The sequence below is a fragment of the Oncorhynchus mykiss genome, chromosome 14 (genome assembly GCF_057628025.1).
Source record: "Oncorhynchus mykiss isolate SJ-2025 chromosome 14, ASM5762802v1, whole genome shotgun sequence".
NCBI lineage: Eukaryota > Metazoa > Chordata > Actinopteri > Salmoniformes > Salmonidae > Oncorhynchus > Oncorhynchus mykiss.
The window spans coordinates 34,267,205-34,288,775 of NC_143035.1; the positions used below are offsets into that span (position 1 = coordinate 34,267,205).

The 21,571-nt window shown below is 45.5% G+C and overlaps 1 protein-coding gene across 1 annotated transcript in view; it reads right to left on the minus strand.

Annotated features, from left to right (window-relative positions):
- The window catches only part of sh3rf2 (SH3 domain containing ring finger 2), a 48,996-nt gene that overhangs the window by 22,956 nt on the left and 4,469 nt on the right, over positions 1-21,571 (minus strand). Inside the window, exons 3-4 of the mRNA XM_090198128.1 lie at positions 13,677-14,027; positions 12,980-13,590 (exon numbers count right to left, since the gene is read on the minus strand). Of these exons, the coding sequence (XP_090054254.1) occupies positions 12,980-13,590; positions 13,677-14,027 (962 nt within the window). The remainder of the gene's footprint in view (positions 1-12,979; positions 13,591-13,676; positions 14,028-21,571) is intronic.

A 21,571-nucleotide genomic window follows, 5' to 3' on the forward strand; every position in this document is an offset into this window, starting at 1 on the left:
AGTTTCTATTGTTTTTCTCAGAGCCTTTAAAAGAAGTGCAGAAATGAAAATTTGAGATCTGAAATAAGTAAATTTGAAGTAGAAGTGTTGATGAATATTATTTTATGAATCTACTAACTACAGGCTTGATGGGTACAGAGCACCAAGGTACGGTGGGTTTATACACAATGATCTGTTAACTAATAATCAACTGATCAAACCCTAACCCTAACCCTAACCCTATACCTAATTTGAATAAGAACGACACAATCTCTGAGAAAGAAAGTAATGTATTCACATGCTAGAAACTACTCTGTCAGGACAGGCCTCTCAATGTGGCGACCCACAGGGTGTGCATGGCCAGTACGAACACATCTGACTAAATGAATCACGGTCTGGATGATTAGTTCCATTTAACAAGAAGGTGTAGTCCTATATTTCTTTTTAGCTTTATTTAACCAGGGGTAACTCCTGGAGACCAGGGTCCCATTTACAAGGGTACCCTGGGACACTATAAATGTACAATTACACAGTACAACAAATTACATTCAAAATCGACAGACAAAATTACACATCAATCAAAACAGGTGCAGTTCTCCTTTACAACATTTATCCTCAAAATCCGCAACTGTCCCTTCCAGACCAGAGAGTTATACCTCAAACTGTCCCTTCCAGACCAGAGTTATGCCTCAAACTGTCCCTTCCAGACCAGAGAGTTATGCCTCAAACTGACCCTTCCAGACCAGAGAGTTATGCCTCAAACTGTCCCTTCCAGACCAGAGAGTTATACCTCAAACTGACCCTTCCAGACCAGAGTTACGCCTCAAACTGTCCCTTCCAGACCAGAGTTACGCCTCAAACTGTCCCTTCCAGACCAGAGTTACGCCTCAAACTGTCCCTTCCAGACCAGAGTTACGCCTCAAACTGTCCCTTCCAGACCAGAGTTATGCCTCAAACTGTCCCTTCCAGACCAGAGTTATGCCTCAAACTGTCCCTTCCAGACCAGAGTTATACCTCCAACTGTCCCTTCCAGACCAGAGAGTTACACCTCAAACTGTCCCTTCCAGACCAGAGAGTTATGCCTCAAACTGTCCCTTCCAGACCAGAGTTATGCCTCAAACTGTCCCTTCCAGACCAGAGTTATACCTCAAACTGTCCCTTCCAGACCAGAGTTACACCTCAAACTGTCCCTTCCAGACCAGAGTTATACCTCAAACTGTCCCTTCCAGACCAGAGAGTTACACCTCAAACTGTCCCTTCCAGACCAGAGAGTTATACCTCAAACTGTCCCTTCCAGACCAGAGTTATACCTCAAACTGTCCCTTCCAGACCAGAGAGTTACGCCTCAAACTGTCCCTTCCAGACCAGAGAGTTACACCTCAAACTGTCCCTTCCAGACCAGAGTTACACCTCAAACTGTCCCTTCCAGACCAGAGAGTTACACCTCAAACTGTCCCTTCCAGACCAGAGAGTTACACCTCAAACTGTCCCTTCCAGACCAGAGAGTTACACCTCAAACTGTCCCTTCCAGACCAGAGACTTACACCTCAAACTGTCCCTTCCAGACCAGAGAGTTACACCTCAAGCTGACCCTTCCAGACCAGAGAGTTACACCTCAAACTGTCCCTTCCAGACCAGAGAGTTATACCTCAAACTGTCCCTTCCAGACCAGAGAGTTACACCTCAAACTGTCCCTTCCAGACCAGAGAGTTACACCTCAAACTGTCCCTTCCAGACCAGAGTTACACCTCAAACTGTCCCTTCCAGACCAGAGAGTTACACCTCAAACTGTCCCTTCCAGACCAGAGAGTTACACCTCAAACTGTCCCTTCCAGACCAGAGAGTTACACCTCAAACTGTCCCTTCCAGACCAGAGAGTTATACCTCAAACTGTCCCTTCCAGACCAGAGAGTTACACCTCAAACTGTCCCTTCCAGACCAGAGAGTTATGCCTCAAACTGTCCCTTCCAGACCAGAGAGTTACACCTCAAACTGTCCCTTCCAGACCAGAGAGTTACACCTCAAACTGTCCCTTCCAGACCAGAGAGTTATGCCTCAAACTGTCCCTTCCAGACCAGAGAGTTACACCTCAAACTGTCCCTTCCAGACCAGAGTTATACCTCAAACTGTCCCTTCCAGACCAGAGAGTTATGCCTCAAACTGTCCCTTCCAGACCAGTTACGCCTCAAACTGTCCCTTCCAGACCAGAGAGTTACACCTCAAACTGTCCCTTCCAGACCAGAGAGTTACACCTCAAACTGTCCCTTCCAGACCAGAGTTATACCTCAAACTGTCCCTTCCAGACCAGAGAGTTATGCCTCAAACTGTCCCTTCCAGACCAGAGAGTTATACCTCAAACTGTCCCTTCCAGACCAGAGAGTTACACCTCAAACTGTCCCTTCCAGACCAGAGAGTTATACCTCAAACTGTCCCTTCCAGACCAGAGTTACACCTCAAACTGTCCCTTCCAGACCAGAGAGTTATACCTCAAACTGTCCCTTCCAGACCAGAGAGTTATGCCTCAAACTGTCCCTTCCAGACCAGAGTTATACCTCAAACTGTCCCTTCCAGACCAGAGAGTTATGCCTCAAACTGTCCCTTCCAGACCAGAGTTATGCCTCAAACTGACCCTTCCAGACCAGAGAGTTACACCTCAAACTGTCCCTTCCAGACCAGAGAGTTATGCCTCAAACTGTCCCTTCCAGACCAGAGTTATGCCTCAAACTGTCCCTTCCAGACCAGAGTTATGCCTCAAACTGTCCCTTCCAGACCAGAGAGTTACGCCTCAAACTGTCCCTTCCAGACCAGAGTTATACCTCAAACTGTCCCTTCCAGACCAGAGAGTTATACCTCCAACTGTCCCTTCCAGACCAGAGAGTTACACCTCAAACTGTCCCTTCCAGACCAGAGTTACACCTCAAACTGTCCCTTCCAGACCAGAGTTACACCTCAAACTGTCCCTTCCAGACCAGAGAGTTACACCTCAAACTGTCCCTTCCAGACCAGAGAGTTACGCCTCAAACTGTCCCTTCCAGACCAGAGTTACACCTCAAACTGTCCCTTCCAGACCAGAGAGTTACGCCTCAAACTGTCCCTTCCAGACCAGAGTTATGCCTCAAACTGTCCCTTCCAGACCAGAGAGTTACGCCTCAAACTGTCCCTTCCAGACCAGAGTTACACCTCAAACTGTCCCTTCCAGACCAGAGAGTTACGCCTCAAACTGTCCCTTCCAGACCAGAGTTATGCCTCAAACTGTCCCTTCCAGACCAGAGAGTTACGCCTCAAACTGTCCCTTCCAGACCAGAGTTATGCCTCAAACTGTCCCTTCCAGACCAGAGTTATACCTCCAACTGTCCCTTCCAGACCAGAGAGTTATACCTCAAGCTGACCCTTCCAGACCAGAGAGTTACACCTCAAACTGTCCCTTCCAGACCAGAGAGTTATACCTCAAACTGTCCCTTCCAGACCAGAGAGTTATACCTCAAACTGTCCCTTCCAGACCAGAGAGTTACACCTCAAACTGTCCCTTCCAGACCAGAGAGTTATACCTCAAACTGTCCCTTCCAGACCAGAGAGTTACGCCTCAAACTGTCCCTTCCAGACCAGAGTTACACCTCAAACTGTCCCTTCCAGACCAGAGAGTTACGCCTCAAACTGTCCCTTCCAGACCAGAGTTATGCCTCAAACTGTCCCTTCCAGACCAGAGAGTTACGCCTCAAACTGTCCCTTCCAGACCAGAGTTACACCTCAAACTGTCCCTTCCAGACCAGAGAGTTACGCCTCAAACTGTCCCTTCCAGACCAGAGTTATGCCTCAAACTGTCCCTTCCAGACCAGAGTTATGCCTCAAACTGTCCCTTCCAGACCAGAGTTATACCTCCAACTGTCCCTTCCAGACCAGAGAGTTATGCCTCAAACTGTCCCTTCCAGACCAGAGAGTTACGCCTCAAACTGTCCCTTCCAGACCAGAGTTATGCCTCAAACTGTCCCTTCCAGACCAGAGTTATACCTCCAACTGTCCCTTCCAGACCAGAGAGTTATACCTCAAACTGTCCCTTCCAGACCAGAGAGTTACACCTCAAACTGTCCCTTCCAGACCAGAGAGTTATGCCTCAAGCTGACCCTTCCAGACCAGAGAGTTATACCTCAAACTGTCCCTTCCAGACCAGAGAGTTACACCTCAAACTGTCCCTTCCAGACCAGAGAGTTATACCTCAAACTGTCCCTTCCAGACCAGAGAGTTATACCTCAAACTGTCCCTTCCAGACCAGAGAGTTACACCTCAAGCTGACCCTTCCAGACCAGAGAGTTACACCTCAAACTGTCCCTTCCAGACCAGAGAGTTATACCTCAAACTGTCCCTTCCAGACCAGAGAGTTATACCTCAAACTGTCCCTTCCAGACCAGAGAGTTACGCCTCAAACTGTCCCTTCCAGACCAGAGTTATACCTCAAACTGTCCCTTCCAGACCAGAGAGTTACGCCTCAAACTGTCCCTTCCAGACCAGAGTTATGCCTCAAACTGTCCCTTCCAGACCAGAGAGTTACGCCTCAAACTGTCCCTTCCAGACCAGAGTTACACCTCAAACTGTCCCTTCCAGACCAGAGAGTTACGCCTCAAACTGTCCCTTCCAGACCAGAGTTATGCCTCAAACTGTCCCTTCCAGACCAGAGTTATGCCTCAAACTGTCCCTTCCAGACCAGAGTTATACCTCCAACTGTCCCTTCCAGACCAGAGAGTTATGCCTCAAACTGTCCCTTCCAGACCAGAGAGTTACGCCTCAAACTGTCCCTTCCAGACCAGAGTTATGCCTCAAACTGTCCCTTCCAGACCAGAGTTATACCTCCAACTGTCCCTTCCAGACCAGAGAGTTATACCTCAAACTGTCCCTTCCAGACCAGAGAGTTACACCTCAAACTGTCCCTTCCAGACCAGAGAGTTATGCCTCAAGCTGACCCTTCCAGACCAGAGAGTTATACCTCAAACTGTCCCTTCCAGACCAGAGAGTTACACCTCAAACTGTCCCTTCCAGACCAGAGAGTTATACCTCAAACTGTCCCTTCCAGACCAGAGAGTTATACCTCAAACTGTCCCTTCCAGACCAGAGAGTTACACCTCAAGCTGACCCTTCCAGACCAGAGAGTTACACCTCAAACTGTCCCTTCCAGACCAGAGAGTTATACCTCAAACTGTCCCTTCCAGACCAGAGAGTTATACCTCAAACTGTCCCTTCCAGACCAGAGAGTTACACCTCAAACTGTCCCTTCCAGACCAGAGAGTTATACCTCAAACTGTCCCTTCCAGACCAGAGAGTTACACCTCAAGCTGACCCTTCCAGACCAGAGAGTTACACCTCAAACTGTCCCTTCCAGACCAGAGAGTTACGCCTCAAACTGTCCCTTCCAGACCAGAGTTATACCTCAAACTGTCCCTTCCAGACCAGAGAGTTACACCTCAAACTGACCCTTCCAGACCAGAGAGTTAAACCTCAAACTGTCCCTTCCAGACAAAGAGTTATACCTCAAACTGTCCCTTCCAGACCAGAGTTATACCTCAAACTGTCCCTTCCAGACCAGAGAGTTACACCTCAAACTGACCCTTCCAGACCAGAGAGTTACACCTCAAACTGTCCCTTCCAGACCAGAGAGTTACACCTCAAACTGTCCCTTCCAGACCAGAGTTATACCTCAAACTGTCCCTTCCAGACCAGAGAGTTACACCTCAAACTGTCCCTTCCAGACCAGAGAGTTACACCTCAAACTGACCCTTCCAGACCAGAGTTATACCTCAAACTGTCCCTTCCAGACCAGAGTTACACCTCAAACTGTCCCTTCCAGACCAGAGTTATACCTCAAACTGTCCCTTCCAGACCAGAGAGTTACACCTCAAACTGACCCTTCCAGACCAGAGTTACACCTCAAACTGTCCCTTCCAGACCAGAGTTATACCTCAAACTGTCCCTTCCAGACCAGAGAGTTATGCCTCAAACTGTCCCTTCCAGACCAGAGTTATACCTCAAACTGTCCCTTCCAGACCAGAGTTATACCTCAAACTGTTCCTTCCAGACCAGAGAGTTATGCCTCAAACTGTCCCTTCCAGACCAGAGTTATACCTCAAACTGTCCCTTCCAGACCAGAGAGTTATGCCTCAAACTGTCCCTTCCAGACCAGAGTTATACCTCAAACTGTCCCTTCCAGACCAGAGTTATACCTCAAACTGTCCCTTCCAGACCAGAGAGTTACACCTCAAACTGTCCCTTCCAGACCAGAGAGTTATGCCTCAAACTGTCCCTTCCAGACCAGAGAGTTATACCTCAAACTGTCCCTTCCAGACCAGAGAGTTACACCTCAAACTGTCCCTTCCAGACCAGAGAGTTACACCTCAAACTGTCCCTTCCAGACCAGAGAGTTACACCTCAAACTGTCCCTTCCAGACCAGAGTTATACCTCAAACTGTCCCTTCCAGACCAGAGTTATACCTCAAACTGTCCCTTCCAGACCAGTTACGCCTCAAACTGTCCCTTCCAGACCAGAGAGTTATACCTCAAACTGTCCCTTCCAGACCAGAGTTATACCTCAAACTGTCCCTTCCAGACCAGTTACGCCTCAAACTGTCCCTTCCAGACCAGAGTTATACCTCAAACTGTCCCTTCCAGACCAGAGTTATACCTCAAACTGTCCCTTCCAGACCAGTTACGCCTCAAACTGTCCCTTCCAGACCAGAGAGTTATACCTCAAACTGTCCCTTCCAGACAAAGAGTTACGCCTCAAACTGACCCTTCCAGACCAGAGAGTTACACCTCAAGCTGACCCTTCCAGACCAGTTACGCCTCAAACTGTCCCTTCCAGACCAGAGAGTTATACCTCAAACTGTCCCTTCCAGACAAAGAGTTACACCTCAAACTGTCCCTTCCAGACCAGAGTTATACCTCAAACTGTCCCTTCCAGACCAGAGAGTTACACCTCAAACTGTCCCTTCCAGACCAGAGAGTTACACCTCAAACTGTCCCTTCCAGACCAGAGAGTTACACCTCAAACTGTCCCTTCCAGACCAGAGAGTTACACCTCAAACTGTCCCTTCCAGACCAGAGTTATACCTCAAACTGTCCCTTCCAGACCAGAGAGTTACACCTCAAACTGTCCCTTCCAGACCAGAGTTATACCTCAAACTGTCCCTTCCAGACCAGAGAGTTACACCTCAAACTGTCCCTTCCAGACCAGAGAGTTACACCTCAAACTGTCCCTTCCAGACCAGAGAGTTACACCTCAAACTGTCCCTTCCAGACCAGAGTTATACCTCAAACTGTCCCTTCCAGACCAGAGTTATACCTCAAACTGACCCTTCCAGACCAGAGTTATACCTCAAACTGTCCCTTCCAGACCAGTTACGCCTCAAACTGTCCCTTCCAGACCAGAGAGTTATACCTCAAACTGTCCCTTCCAGACCAGAGAGTTACACCTCAAACTGTCCCTTCCAGACCAGAGAGTTACACCTCAAACTGTCCCTTCCAGACCAGAGTTATACCTCAAACTGTCCCTTCCAGACCAGAGTTATACCTCAAACTGACCCTTCCAGACCAGAGAGTTACACCTCAAGCTGACCCTTCCAGACCAGTTACGCCTCAAACTGTCCCTTCCAGACCAGAGAGTTATACCTCAAACTGTCCCTTCCAGACAAAGAGTTACACCTCAAACTGTCCCTTCCAGACCAGAGTTATACCTCAAACTGTCCCTTCCAGACCAGAGAGTTACACCTCAAACTGTCCCTTCCAGACCAGAGAGTTATACCTCAAACTGTCCCTTCCAGACCAGAGTTATACCTCAAACTGTCCCTTCCAGACCAGAGAGTTACACCTCAAACTGTCCCTTCCAGACCAGAGTTATACCTCAAACTGTCCCTTCCAGACCAGAGAGTTACACCTCAAACTGTCCCTTCCAGACCAGAGAGTTATGCCTCAAACTGTCCCTTCCAGACCAGAGAGTTATGCCTCAAACTGTCCCTTCCAGACCAGAGAGTTACGCCTCAAACTGTCCCTTCCAGACCAGAGAGTTATACCTCAAACTGTCCCTTCCAGACCAGAGTTATACCTCAAACTGTCCCTTCCAGACCAGAGTTATACCTCAAACTGTCCCTTCCAGACAAAGAGTTACGCCTCAAACTGACCCTTCCAGACCAGAGAGTTACACCTCCAACTGTCCCTTCCAGACCAGAGAGTTATACCTCAAACTGTCCCTTCCAGACCAGAGAGTTACACCTCAAACTGTCCCTTCCAGACCAGAGAGTTACACCTCAAACTGTCCCTTCCAGACCAGAGAGTTACACCTCAAGCTGACCCTTCCAGACCAGAGAGTTATACCTCAAACTGTCCCTTCCAGACCAGAGAGTTACACCTCAAACTGTCCCTTCCAGACCAGAGAGTTATACCTCAAACTGTCCCTTCCAGACCAGAGAGTTACACCTCAAACTGTCCCTTCCAGACCAGAGTTACACCTCAAACTGTCCCTTCCAGACCAGAGAGTTACACCTCAAACTGTCCCTTCCAGACCAGAGAGTTATACCTCAAACTGTCCCTTCCAGACCAGAGTTATACCTCAAACTGTCCCTTCCAGACCAGAGTTATACCTCAAACTGTCCCTTCCAGACCAGAGTTATACCTCAAACTGTCCCTTCCAGACAAAGAGTTACGCCTCAAACTGACCCTTCCAGACCAGAGAGTTACACCTCAAGCTGACCCTTCCAGACCAGAGAGTTATACCTCAAACTGTCCCTTCCAGACAAAGAGTTACGCCTCAAACTGACCCTTCCAGACCAGAGAGTTACACCTCAAACTGTCCCTTCCAGACCAGAGAGTTATACCTCAAACTGTCCCTTCCAGACCAGAGAGTTATACCTCAAACTGTCCCTTCCAGACCAGAGAGTTACACCTCAAACTGTCCCTTCCAGACCAGAGAGTTACACCTCAAACTGTCCCTTCCAGACCAGAGAGTTACACCTCAAACTGTCCCTTCCAGACCAGAGAGTTATACCTCAAACTGTCCCTTCCAGACCAGAGAGTTACGCCTCAAACTGTCCCTTCCAGACCAGAGAGTTACACCTCAAACTGTCCCTTCCAGACCAGAGAGTTACACCTCAAACTGTCCCTTCCAGACCAGAGAGTTACACCTCAAACTGTCCCTTCCAGACCAGAGAGTTACACCTCAAACTGACCCTTCCAGACCAGAGTTACACCTCAAACTGTCCCTTCCAGACCAGAGAGTTACACCTCAAACTGTCCCTTCCAGACCAGAGAGTTATGCCTCAAACTGTCCCTTCCAGACCAGAGAGTTATGCCTCAAACTGTCCCTTCCAGACCAGAGTTAAACCTCACACTGTCCCTTCCAGACCAGAGTTAAACCTCACACTGTCCCTTCCAGACCAGAGAGTTACACCTCAAACTGTCCCTTCCAGACCAGAGAGTTACACCTCAAACTGACCCTTCCAGACCAGAGTTACACCTCAAACTGTCCCTTCCAGACCAGAGAGTTACACCTCAAACTGTCCCTTCCAGACCAGAGAGTTATGCCTCAAACTGTCCCTTCCAGACCAGAGAGTTACACCTCAAACTGTCCCTTCCAGACCAGAGAGTTATGCCTCAAACTGTCCCTTCCAGACCAGAGAGTTATGCCTCAAACTGTCCCTTCCAGACCAGAGAGTTATGCCTCAAACTGTCCCTTCCAGACCAGAGAGTTACGCCTCAAACTGTCCCTTCCAGACCAGAGAGTTACACCTCAAGCTGACCCTTCCAGACCAGAGAGTTACACCTCAAACTGTCCCTTCCAGACCAGAGAGTTACACCTCAAACTGTCCCTTCCAGACCAGAGAGTTACACCTCAAGCTGACCCTTCCAGACCAGAGAGTTATGCCTCAAACTGTCCCTTCCAGACCAGAGTTATACCTCAAACTGTCCCTTCCAGACCAGAGTTACACCTCAAACTGTCCCTTCCAGACCAGAGAGTTACACCTCAAACTGTCCCTTCCAGACCAGAGAGTTATGCCTCAAACTGTCCCTTCCAGACAAAGAGTTATACCTCAAACTGACAGCCAATGTTGGGCCCTTCTGGTAGTCAGAGACTCCCAGCCAACAGAACTATATAAAAGGCAATGATGTGTACAAAAATTGTCTCCAGTGATAAAACACAAGGTTGAGTGATAGACTGAATCTAAATGTTTTAAACCAGAGGCTATTGCATCCATGTAGATTAAATCACTATAGTCAAGTACGGGGAGGAGCGATGCTTGAACAATCTTCCTCCTGTTTTCAAAAGTAAGGCAGGACTTATTTCTATAGAGGAACCCGAACTTAATTCGTTAGTTTTTCAACGTGTGTTTTAAAAGGCAGTTTTATCATCAATCCAAATGCTTACAATTTTATTTGACCTTTATTTAACTAGGCAAGTCCGTTGGTTAGCAGATGTTATTGCGAGGGTAGTGAAATACTTGTGCTTCTAGTTCCGACAGTGCAGCAATATCTATCAAGTAATCTAACAATTCCACAACAACTACCTATTACACACAAATCTAAGTAAAGGGATGGAATAAGAATATCTACAGTTGAAGTCGGAAGGTTACATACACCTTAGCCAAATACATTTAAACTCAGTTTTTCACAATTCCTGACATTTAATCCTAGTAAAAAATGCCCTGTCTTAGGTCAGTTAGGATCACCATTTTATTTTAAGAATGTGAAATGTCAGAATAATAGTCGCGAGAGTGATTAATTTAAACTTTTATTTCTTTCATCACATTCCCAGTGGGTCAGAAGTTTTCATACACTCAATTAGTATTTGGTAGCATTGCATTTAAAGTGTTTAACTTGGGTCAAACGTTTCGGGTAGCCTTCCACAAGCTTCCCACAATAAGTAGGGTGAATTTTGGCCCATTCCTCCTGACAGAGCTGGAGTAACTGAGTCAGGTTTGTATAGGCCTCCTTGCCTCCTCTCCTCCACACATCTTCTATGGGATTGAGGTCAGGGCTTTGTGATGGCCACTCCAATACCTTGACTTTGTTGTCCTTAAGCCATTTTGCCACAACTTTGGAAGTATGCTTGGGGTCATTGTCCATTTGGAAGACCCATTTGTGACCAAGCTTTAACTTCCTGACTGATGTCTTGAGATGTTGCTTCAATATATCCACATCATTTTCCTGCCTCATGGTGCCATGCATTTTGTGAAGTGCACCAGTCCCTAATGCTGCAAAGCACTCCTACAACATGATGCTGCCACCCCCGTGCTTCACGGTTGGGATTAGAGGTCGACCGATTAATCGGAATGGCCGATTAATTAGGGCCGAATTCAAGTTTTCATAGCAATCGGAAATCGTTATTTTTGGGCGCCGATTTTTGCAGATTTAAAAAAAGATATGGTTTATTTAACTAGGCAAGTCAGTTAAGAATAAATTCTTATTTTCAATGACGGCCTACTGGGGAACAGAGGGTTAACTGCCTTGTTCAGGGGCAGAACAGCAGATTTTTACCTTGTCAGCTCAGGGGATTCAATCTTGCAACCTTACAGTTAACTAGTCCAACGCTCTAACCACCTGATTACATTGCACTCCATGAGGAGCCTGCCTGTTACGCGAAAGCAGTAAGAAGCCAAGGTAAGTTGCTAGCTAGCATTAAACTTATCTTGAAAAAACAATCAATAAATCATATTCACTAGCTAACTACACATGGTTGATGATATTACTAGTTTATCTAGCGTGTCCTGCGTTGCATATAATCGATGCGGTGGCATTCGCGAAAAAGGACTGTCGTTGCTCCAACGTGTACCTAACCATAAACATCAATGCGTTTCTTAAAATCAATACACAAGTATATATTTTTAAACCTGCATATTTAGTTAATATTGCCTGCTAACATGAATTTATTTTAACTAGGAAAAATGGTGTCACTTCTCTTGCAACAGAGTCAGGGTATATGCAGCAGTTTGGGCTGCCTGGCTCATTGCCAACGGTGTGAAGACTATTTCTTACTAACAAAGACAGCCAACTTTACCAAACGGGGGATGATTTAACAAAAGCGCATTTGCGAAAAAAGCACAATCGTTGCAAGACTGTACCTAACCATAAATATCTATGCCTTTCTTTAAATAAATACACAGAAGTATATATTTTTAAACCTGCATATTTAGCTAAAAGAAATCCAGGTTAGCAGGCAATATTAACCAGGTGAAATTGTGTCATTTCTCTTGCGTTCATTGCACGCAGAGTCAGGGTATATGCAACAGTTTGGGCCGCATGGCTCGTTGAACTAATTTGCCAGAATTTTACGCAATCATGACATAACATTGAAGGTTGTGCAATGTAACAGCAATATTTAGACTGATGGATGCCACCCGTTAGATAAAATACGGAAAGGTTCTGAAAGAATAAACGTTTTGTTTTTCGAGACGATAGTTTCCGGATTCGACCATATTAATGACCTAAGGCTCGTATTTCTGTGTGTTATTATGTTATAATTAAGTGTATGATTTGATAGAGCAGTCTGACTGAGCGATGGTAGGCACCAGCAGGCTCGTAAGCATTCATTCAAACAGCACTTTCGTGTGTTTTGCCAGCAAAATCGGCGTCCGAAAATACCAATTTCCGATTGTTATGAAAACTTGAAATCAACCCTAATTAAATCGGCCATTCTGATTAATCGGTCGACCTCAAACTGTTTTACAGTGAATTATAAGTGAAATAATTTGTCTGTAAACAATTACCTGTGTCATGCACAAATTAGATGTCCTAACCAACTTATCAAAACTATAGTTTGTTAACAAGAAATTTGTGGAGTGGTTGAAAAACGAGTTTTAATGACTCCAACCTAAGTGTATGTAAACTTCTGACTTCAACTGTACATACAAATCTATGGATGAGCAATGACCGAGTGGCATAGGCAAGATGCAATAGATGGTATAAAATAGAGTATATTTTTAATTTGAGGAGACCTGGAGAACAACATCAACTTGGCTGGAGTAACAGCCTGTGGGTCTCCAGGAGTAACAGCCTGTGGGTCTCCAGGAGTAACAGCCTGTGGGTCTCCAGGAAAAACAGCCTGTGGGTCTCCAGGAAAAACAGCCTGTGGGTCTCCAGGAAAAACAGCCTGTGGGTCTCCAGGAAAAACAGCCTGTGGGTCTCCAGGAAAAACAGCCTGTGGGTCTCCAGGAGTAACAGCCTGTGGGTCTCCAGGAAAAACAGCCTGTGGGTCTCCAGGAAAAACAGCCTGTGGGTCTCCAGGAAAAACAGCCTGTGGGTCTCCAGGAAAAACAGCCTGTGGGTCTCCAGGAAAAACAGCCTGTGGGTCTCCAGGAAAAACAGCCTGTGGGTCTCCAGGAAAAACAGCCTGTGGGTCTCCAGGAAAAACAGCCTGTGGGTCTCCAGGAAAAACAGCCTGTGGGTCTCCAGGAAAAACAGCCTGTGGGTCTCCAGGAAAAACAGCCTGTGGGTCTCCAGGAGTAACAGCCTGTGGGTCTCCAGGAGTAACAGCCTGTGGGTCTCCAGGAGTAACAGCCTGTGGGTCTCCAGGAGTAACAGCCTGTGGGTCTCCAGGAGTAACAGCCTGTGGGTCTCCAGGAGTAACAGCCTGTGGGTCTCCAGGAAAAACAGCCTGTGGGTCTCAAATACATCAAAGTAATTCAAGCCTGTCCCTGTAGTAGTATATACAGTTAAAGAGAGACAGGCAGACGCACCTTGTGGAAGGTGAGACAGTCCTTGCAGTCATCCAGATTCACGTCCATCTCTTTGGAGTCAAAGTCGTACAGGGCTTTGCAGAGGGCTAAAGGCTGAGACTGGAATTGTGGCTGGGTCTGGGATTGGGACTGTTTTTGGGATTGACACTGTGGTGGAGTCTTATGCTGCTGGTCAATAATCTGTATCATGTTAGCAGCGACCAGCCCACTACTGCTGTTCGTGTTTCCATAATACCAGTTCTCATCCACCTTCTGTCTCAGAATGATGATGTCACCAGACGCCATGTCAATCACTCCCGGGACGTTCTGTCTGTGGTCGTACAGGGCTCTGGCAATGAACTGGACACAGGATGGGAAAATAGAGTTTGTTACTGTACATTTGCCAGGAGGTACAGTGCCTTGCGAAAGTATTCGGCCCCCTTGAACTTTGCGACCTTTTGCCACATTTCAGGCTTCAAACATAAAGATATAAAACTGTATTTTTTTGTGAAGAATCAACAACAAGTGGGACACAATCATGAAGTGGAACGACATTTATTGGATATTTCAAACTTTTTTAACAAATCAAAAACTGAAAAATTGGGCGTGCAAAATTATTCAGCCCCCTTAAGTTAATACTTTGTAGCGCCACCTTTTGCTGCGATTACAGCTGTAAGTCGCTTGGGGTATGTCTCTATCAGTTTTGCACATCCTCCTTGCAAAACAGCTCGAGCTCAGTGAGGTTGGATGGAGAGCATTTGTGAACAGCAGTTTTCAGTTCTTTCCACAGATTCTCGATTGGATTCAGGTCTGGACTTTGACTTGGCCATTCTAACACCTGGATATGTTTATTTTTCAACCATTCCATTGTAGATTTTGCTTTATGTTTTGGATCATTGTCTTGTTGGAAGACAAATCTCTGTCCCAGTCTCAGGTCTTTTGCAGACTCCATCAGGTTTTCTTCCAGAATGGTCCTGTATTTGGCTCCATCCATCTTCCCTGTCTTCAATTTTAACCATCTTCCCTGTCCCTGCTGAAGAAAAGCAGGCCCAAACCATGATGCTGCCACCACCATGTTTGACAGTGGGGATGGTGTGTTCATGGTGATGAGCTGTGTTGCTTTTACGCCAAACATAACGTTTTGCATTGTTGCCAAAAAGTTCAATTTTGGTTTCATCTGACCAGAGCACCTTCTTCCACATGTTTGGTGTGTCTCCCAGGTGGCTTGTGGCAAACTTCAAACGACACTTTTTATGGATATCTTTAAGAAATGGCTTTCTTCTTGCCACTCTTCCATAAAGGCCAGATTTGTGCAATATACGACTGATTGTTGTCCTATGGACAGAGTCTCCCACCTCAGCTGTAGATCTCTGCAGTTCATCCAGAGTGATCATGGGCCTCTTGGCTGCATCTCTGATCAGTCTTCTCCTTGTATGAGCTGAAAGTTTAGAGGGACGGCCAGGTCTTGGTAGATTTGCAGTGGTCTGATACTCCTTCCATTTCAATATTATTGCTTGCACAGTGCTCCTTGGGATGTTTAAAGCTTGGGAAATCTTTTTGTATCCAAATCCGGCTTTAAACTTCTTCACAACAGTATCTCGGACCTGCCTGGTGTGTTCCTTGTTCTTCATGATGCTCTCTGCGCTTTTAACGGACCTCTGAGACTATCACAGTGCAGGTGCATTTATACGGAGACTTGATTACACACAGGTGGATTGTATTTATCATCATTAGTCATTTAGGTCAACATTGGATCATTCAGAGATCCTCACTGAACTTCTGGAGAGAGTTTGCTGCCCTGAAAGTAAAGGGGCTGAATAATTTTGCACGACCAATTTTTCAGTTTTTGATTTGTTAAAAAAGTTTGAAATATCCAATAAATGTCGTTCCAATTCATGATTGTGTCCCACTTGTTGTTGATTCTTCACAAAAAAATACAGTTTTATATCTTTATGTTTGAAGCCTGAAATGTGGCAAAAGGTCGCAAAGTTCAAGGGGGCCGAATACTTTCGCAAGGCACTGTATATGCAGAACAGGTCTATTTTGTTCTTAACTGGAGGACAGCTGAATGTATTTTTTCTATAAGGGTGTGAATCCGGGACAATGAGGTGTTTGAAATCGCTGGTTAATCGATGACATTCATTGAGATTCATTGGTCTATTAATTACACAGGAATAAACAAAACCAGCAGTGCTGTGTGTGACCATCGAAGACAGTAATGTAACTGGATAGCCCTGTAATGTAACTGGATGGCCATGTAATGTAACTGGATAGCCCTGTAATGTAACTGGATAGCCCTGTAATGTAACTGGATGGCCCTGTAATGTAACTGGATGGCCCTGTAATGTAACTGGATAGCCCTGTAATGTAACTGGATGGCCCTGTAATGTAACTGGATAGCCCTGTAATGTAACTGGATAGCCCTGTAATGTAACTGGATAGCCCTGTAATGTAACTGGATAGCCCTGTAATGTAACTGGATAGCCCTGTAATGTAATTGGATAGCCCTGTAATGTAACTGGATAGCCCTGTAATGTAACTGGATGGCCCTGTAATGTAACTGGATAGCCCTGTAATGTAACTGGATAGCCCTGTAATGTAACTGGAACTGTAATGTAACTAGATGGCCCTGTAATGTAACTAGATGGCCCTGTAATGTAACTGGATAGCCCTGTAATGTAACTGGATAGTCCTGTAATGTAACTGGATAGCCCTGTAATGTAACTGGAACTGTAATGTAAATGGATGGCCCTGTAATGTAACTGGATAGCAGTGTAATGTAACTGGATAGCCCTGTAATGTAACTGGATAGCCCTGTAATGTAACTGGAACTGTAATGTAACTAGATGGCCCTGTAATGTAACTGGATAGCCCTGTAATGTAACTGGATAGTCCTGTAATGTAACTGGAACTGTAATGTAACTGGATGGCCCTGTAATGTAACTGGATAGCAGTGTAATGTAACTGGATAGCCCTGTAATGTAACTGGATAGCCCTGTAATGTAACTGGATAGCCCTGTAATGTAACTGGATAGCCCTGTAATGTAACTGGATAGCCCTGTAATGTAACTGGAACTGTAATGTAACTGGATGGCCCTGTAATGTAACTGGATAGCCCTGTAATGTAACTGGAACTGTAATGTAACTGGATAGCCCTGTAATGTAACTGGATAGCCCTGTAATGTAACTGGATAGCCCTGTAATGTAACTGGATAGCCCTGTAATGTAACTGGAACTGTAATGTAACTGGATGGCCCTGTAATGTAACTGGATAGCCCTGTAATGTAACTGGAACTGTAATGTAACTGGATAGCCCTGTAATGTAACTGGATAGCCCTGTAATGTAACTGGATAGCCCTGTAATGTAACTGGATAGCCCTGTAATGTAACTGGATAGCCCTGTAATGTAACTGGAACTGTAATGTAACTGGATAGCAGTGTAATGTAACTGGATAGCCCTGTAATGTAACTGGATTGCAGTGTAATGTAACTGGATAGCCCTGTAATGTAACTGGATAGCCCTGTAATGTAACTGGATAGCCCTGTAATGTAACTGGAACTGTAATGTAACTGGATGGCCCTGTAATGTAACTGGATAGCCCTGTAATGTAACTGGATAGCCCTGTAATGTAACTGGAACTGTAATGTAACTGGATAGCCCTGTAATGTAACTGGAACTGTAATGTAACTGGATGGCCCTGTAATGTAACTGGATAGCCCTGTAATGTAACTGGAACTGTAATGTAACTGGATAGCCCTATAATGTAACTGGATAGCCCTGTAATGTAACTGGATAGCCCTGTAATGTAACTGGAACTGTAATGTAACTGGATGGCCCTATAATGTAACTGGATAGCCCTGTAATGTAACTGGATAGCCCTGTAATGTAACTGGATAGCCCTGTAATGTAACTGGATAGCCCTGTAATGTAACTGGATAGCCCTGTGATGTAACTGGATGGCCCTGTAATGTAACTGGATAGCCCTGACGTTCTGTAGAGTCTTGTTGGATATTTGTAATGAAGGAAATTATTCATAAAAGTAGTCAAATAAAAACAAATTGTGTGTTTGAACAGTTTGGGGGCGAGAAGCCCCTAACTGTTTCCATGCCGTGCTTCTTCTACTTTCCCATGATGTCAGATGTAAACGGCGTCTCGTTGCCAAGACAATCACCTGCTTTTCCTTCTGGTGTAACACAGGACTCTGAGTCTCTGACCTCGATCTACTCTGCCTCCCAAATGGCACCCTATTCCCTATATAGTGCACTACTAACGCAAAGGGCTCTGGTCAACAGTAGGTAAGGAGCCTTGGCTTGTGCCAGCCAGAAAGGATCCTGCTCCCATCTCCTGTTTTCGTAGCATGAGGCAGCTTGATGTACACCCCCCTGGACAGGACGCTAGACTTGCACAGGGCCCAAAGGTAGTGTACAACACAGGGAGCCATTTGGGCCTCAGTCAAGTCTGACAAACTAAGGAGGGGGAGTCAGGAACTGTATTCACAGAAAGTCTCAGAACAGCCGTTCTGATCTCCTCCAGCGAAGCCAGCGGAGTACACAACAAGGTGTTGAAAGAAGAAGTGTTTCAACAGTCATGAAACCTGTCAGTAAACTTAGCTTGACTGTTATTTCTATTGAACTGCTCAGATAAGAGCCTCTTACTACGATCACTGTAGGAGCACTATATCAGCATGGATCAAATCACCGTAGGAGCACTACTGTATACCAGCATGGATCAAATCCCTGTAGGAGCACTTTACCAGCATGGATCAAATCCCTATATGAGCACTATACCAGCATGGATCAAATCCCTGTATGAGCACTACTGTATACCAGCATGGATCAAATCACCGTAGGAGAAAAATACCAGCATGGATCAAATCACCGTAGGAGAAAAATACCAGCATGGATCAAATCACTGTAGGAGCACTACTGTATACCAGCATGGATCAAATCACTGTATTATAACAGGGCAATAAAGAAATAAGTCCAACTTTTTGGAGAAATGTCCTCTGGGCTGATGAAACAAAAATAGAACTGTTTGGCCATAATGACCATTGTTATGTTTGGAGGAAAAAAAGGGACGCATGCAAGCCAGAGAACACCATCCCAACCGTGAAGCATGGGGGTGGTAGCATCATGTTGTAGGGGTGCTTTGTTGCAGGAGGAACTGATGCACTTCACAAAATAGATGGCATCATGAGGCGGGAAAATGATGTGGATATATTGAAGCAACATCTCAAGGCATCAGTCAGGAAGTTAAAGCTTGGTCACAAATGGGTCTTCCAAATGGACAATGACCCCAAGCATACTTCCAAAGTTGTGGCAAAATGGCTTAAGGACAACAAAGTCAAGGTATTGGAGTGGTCATCACAAAGCCCTGACCTCAATCCTATAGAAAATGTGTGGGCGGAACTGAAAAAGCATGTGGTAGCAAGGAGGCCTACAAAACTGACTCAGTTACTCCAGCTGTCAGGAGGAATGGGCCAAAATTCACCCAACTTACTGTGGGAAGCTTGTGGAAGGCCACCCGAAACGTTTGACCCAAGTTAAACAATTTAAAGGCAATTAGCCACCTAGCTAACGTTAGCCACCTAGCTAATGTTAGCATTAGCCACTTAGCTAACGTTAGCCACAACGAATTGGAATTCGTACCATATGATACGTTTTGCAAAGTTGTAACAGATTGTACGAATCGAAGAAAAAAATTGCACTGAGTCTCTTGCACTGGCTCTATGCACACTCACTGGACTTTACCCACACACTCACATACTACACTGACACTCCAATACACACAAAACACACACAAGCATATTGACGCCACACACACACACATTTTCACACACTTTATCACTCTTCACATCTGCTGCTGCTACTCTGTTTATTACCTATCCTGATTGCCTAGTCACTTTTAACCCCTACCTACATGTGTAATTGAGGTAATATGTACCTGCATATTGACTCGGTACTGGTACTCCTTGTATATAGCCATGTTATTACCTCGTACCCTTGCACATTGACTCAGTACTGGTACTCCTTGTATATAGCCATGTTATTACCTCGTACCCCTGCACATTGACTCGGTACTGGTACTCCTTGTATATAGACATGTTATTACCTCGTACCCCTGCACATTGACTCGGTACTGGTACTCCTTGTATATAGCCATGTTATTACCTCGTACCCTTGCACATTGACTCGGTACTGGTACTCCTTGTATATAGCCATGTTATTACCTCGTACCCCTGCACATTGACTCGGTACTGGTACTCCTTGTATATAGCCATGTTATTACCTCGTACCCCTGCACATTGACTCGGTACTGGTACTCCTTGTATATAGACATGTTATTACCTCGTACCCCTGCACATTGACTCGGTACTGGTACTCCTTGTATATAGCCATGTTATTACCTCGTACCCTTGCACATTGACTCGGTACTGGTACTCCTTGTATATAGCCATGTTATTACCTCGTACCCCTGCACATTGACTCGGTACTGGTACTCCTTGTATATAGACATGTTATTACCTCGTACCCCTGCACATTGACTTGGTACTGATACTCCTTGTATATAGCCATGTTATTACCTCGTACCCTTGCACATTGACTCGGTACTGGTACTCCTTGTATATAGCCATGTTATTACCTCGTACCCTTGCACATTGACTCGGTACTGGTACTCCCTGTATATAGCCATGTTATTACCTCGTACCCTTGCACATTGACTCGGTACTGGTACTCCTTGTATATAGCCATGTTATTACCTCGTACCCTTGCACATTGACTCGGTACTGGTACTCCCTGTATATAGCCATGTTTTTACCTCGTACCCCTGCACATTGACTCGGTACTGGTACTCCTTGTATATAGCCATGTTATTACCTCGTACCCTTGCACATTGACTCGGTACTGGTACTCCTTGTATATAGCCATGTTATTACCTCGTACACCTGCACATTGACTCGGTACTGGTACTCCCTGTATATAGCCATGTTATTACCTCGTACCCCTGCACATTGACTAGGTACTGGTACTCCTTGTATATAGCCATGTTATTACCTCGTACCCTTGCACATTGACTTGGTACTGGTACTCCTTGTATATAGCCATGTTATTACCTCGTACCCCTGCACATTGACTAGGTACTGGTACTCCCTGTATATAGCCATGTTATTACCTCGTACCCCTGCACATTGACTCGGTACTGGTACTCCCTGTATATAGCCATGTTATTATCTTACTATATCCTTTTTTTTATTAAGCAAATTGTTCTTACTTTTTAACTCTGTATTGTTGGGAAAGAGCTCGTAAGTAAGCATTTCACAGAAAGGTCTACACCCGTTGTATTTGGCACGTGACAATAAAATGTTTATTTGATTGTAATTCGTAACATATCATACTAAATGGATGATGGACAACCAGAAATGAATACATACCATAGGAAACGTAACATACCATACTAATTGGGGTGTACAGGATTGACATTTACTATGTTGGACGAGAAGAACTGCACTGTTCAACCCAGTAAATGTGGAGGAGGAGTTAAGATGGGGTGTGGCCCATAGAGATGGAAAGAGGCCTCATTGTATCCGTGCAATTATGGCGTCTGTGACAGCGCCTTTGAGGCCATCTCCATTTTGAAGTAGTACATTTTCTTCTTCACGATTAGTTGATCTCTCCTGATGACCCGGTTGGACATGACTCCAACAGTGTCAACCAACAGGGATCAGACAGTGAAGTCGGAAGTCCCACCCAGTTGACTACGTTAAAATGGTGCAGTATTTCCTGGTGATGGCGCTGCCCATGGTAATACGGCATTTTGGCCACTGGAGGCCTCTATCGTCTATGTAGCCTTGTTAATGTCCAAAAGCGGAAGTGGGTTCACAGGGTCTTTCCATTTCTCATGA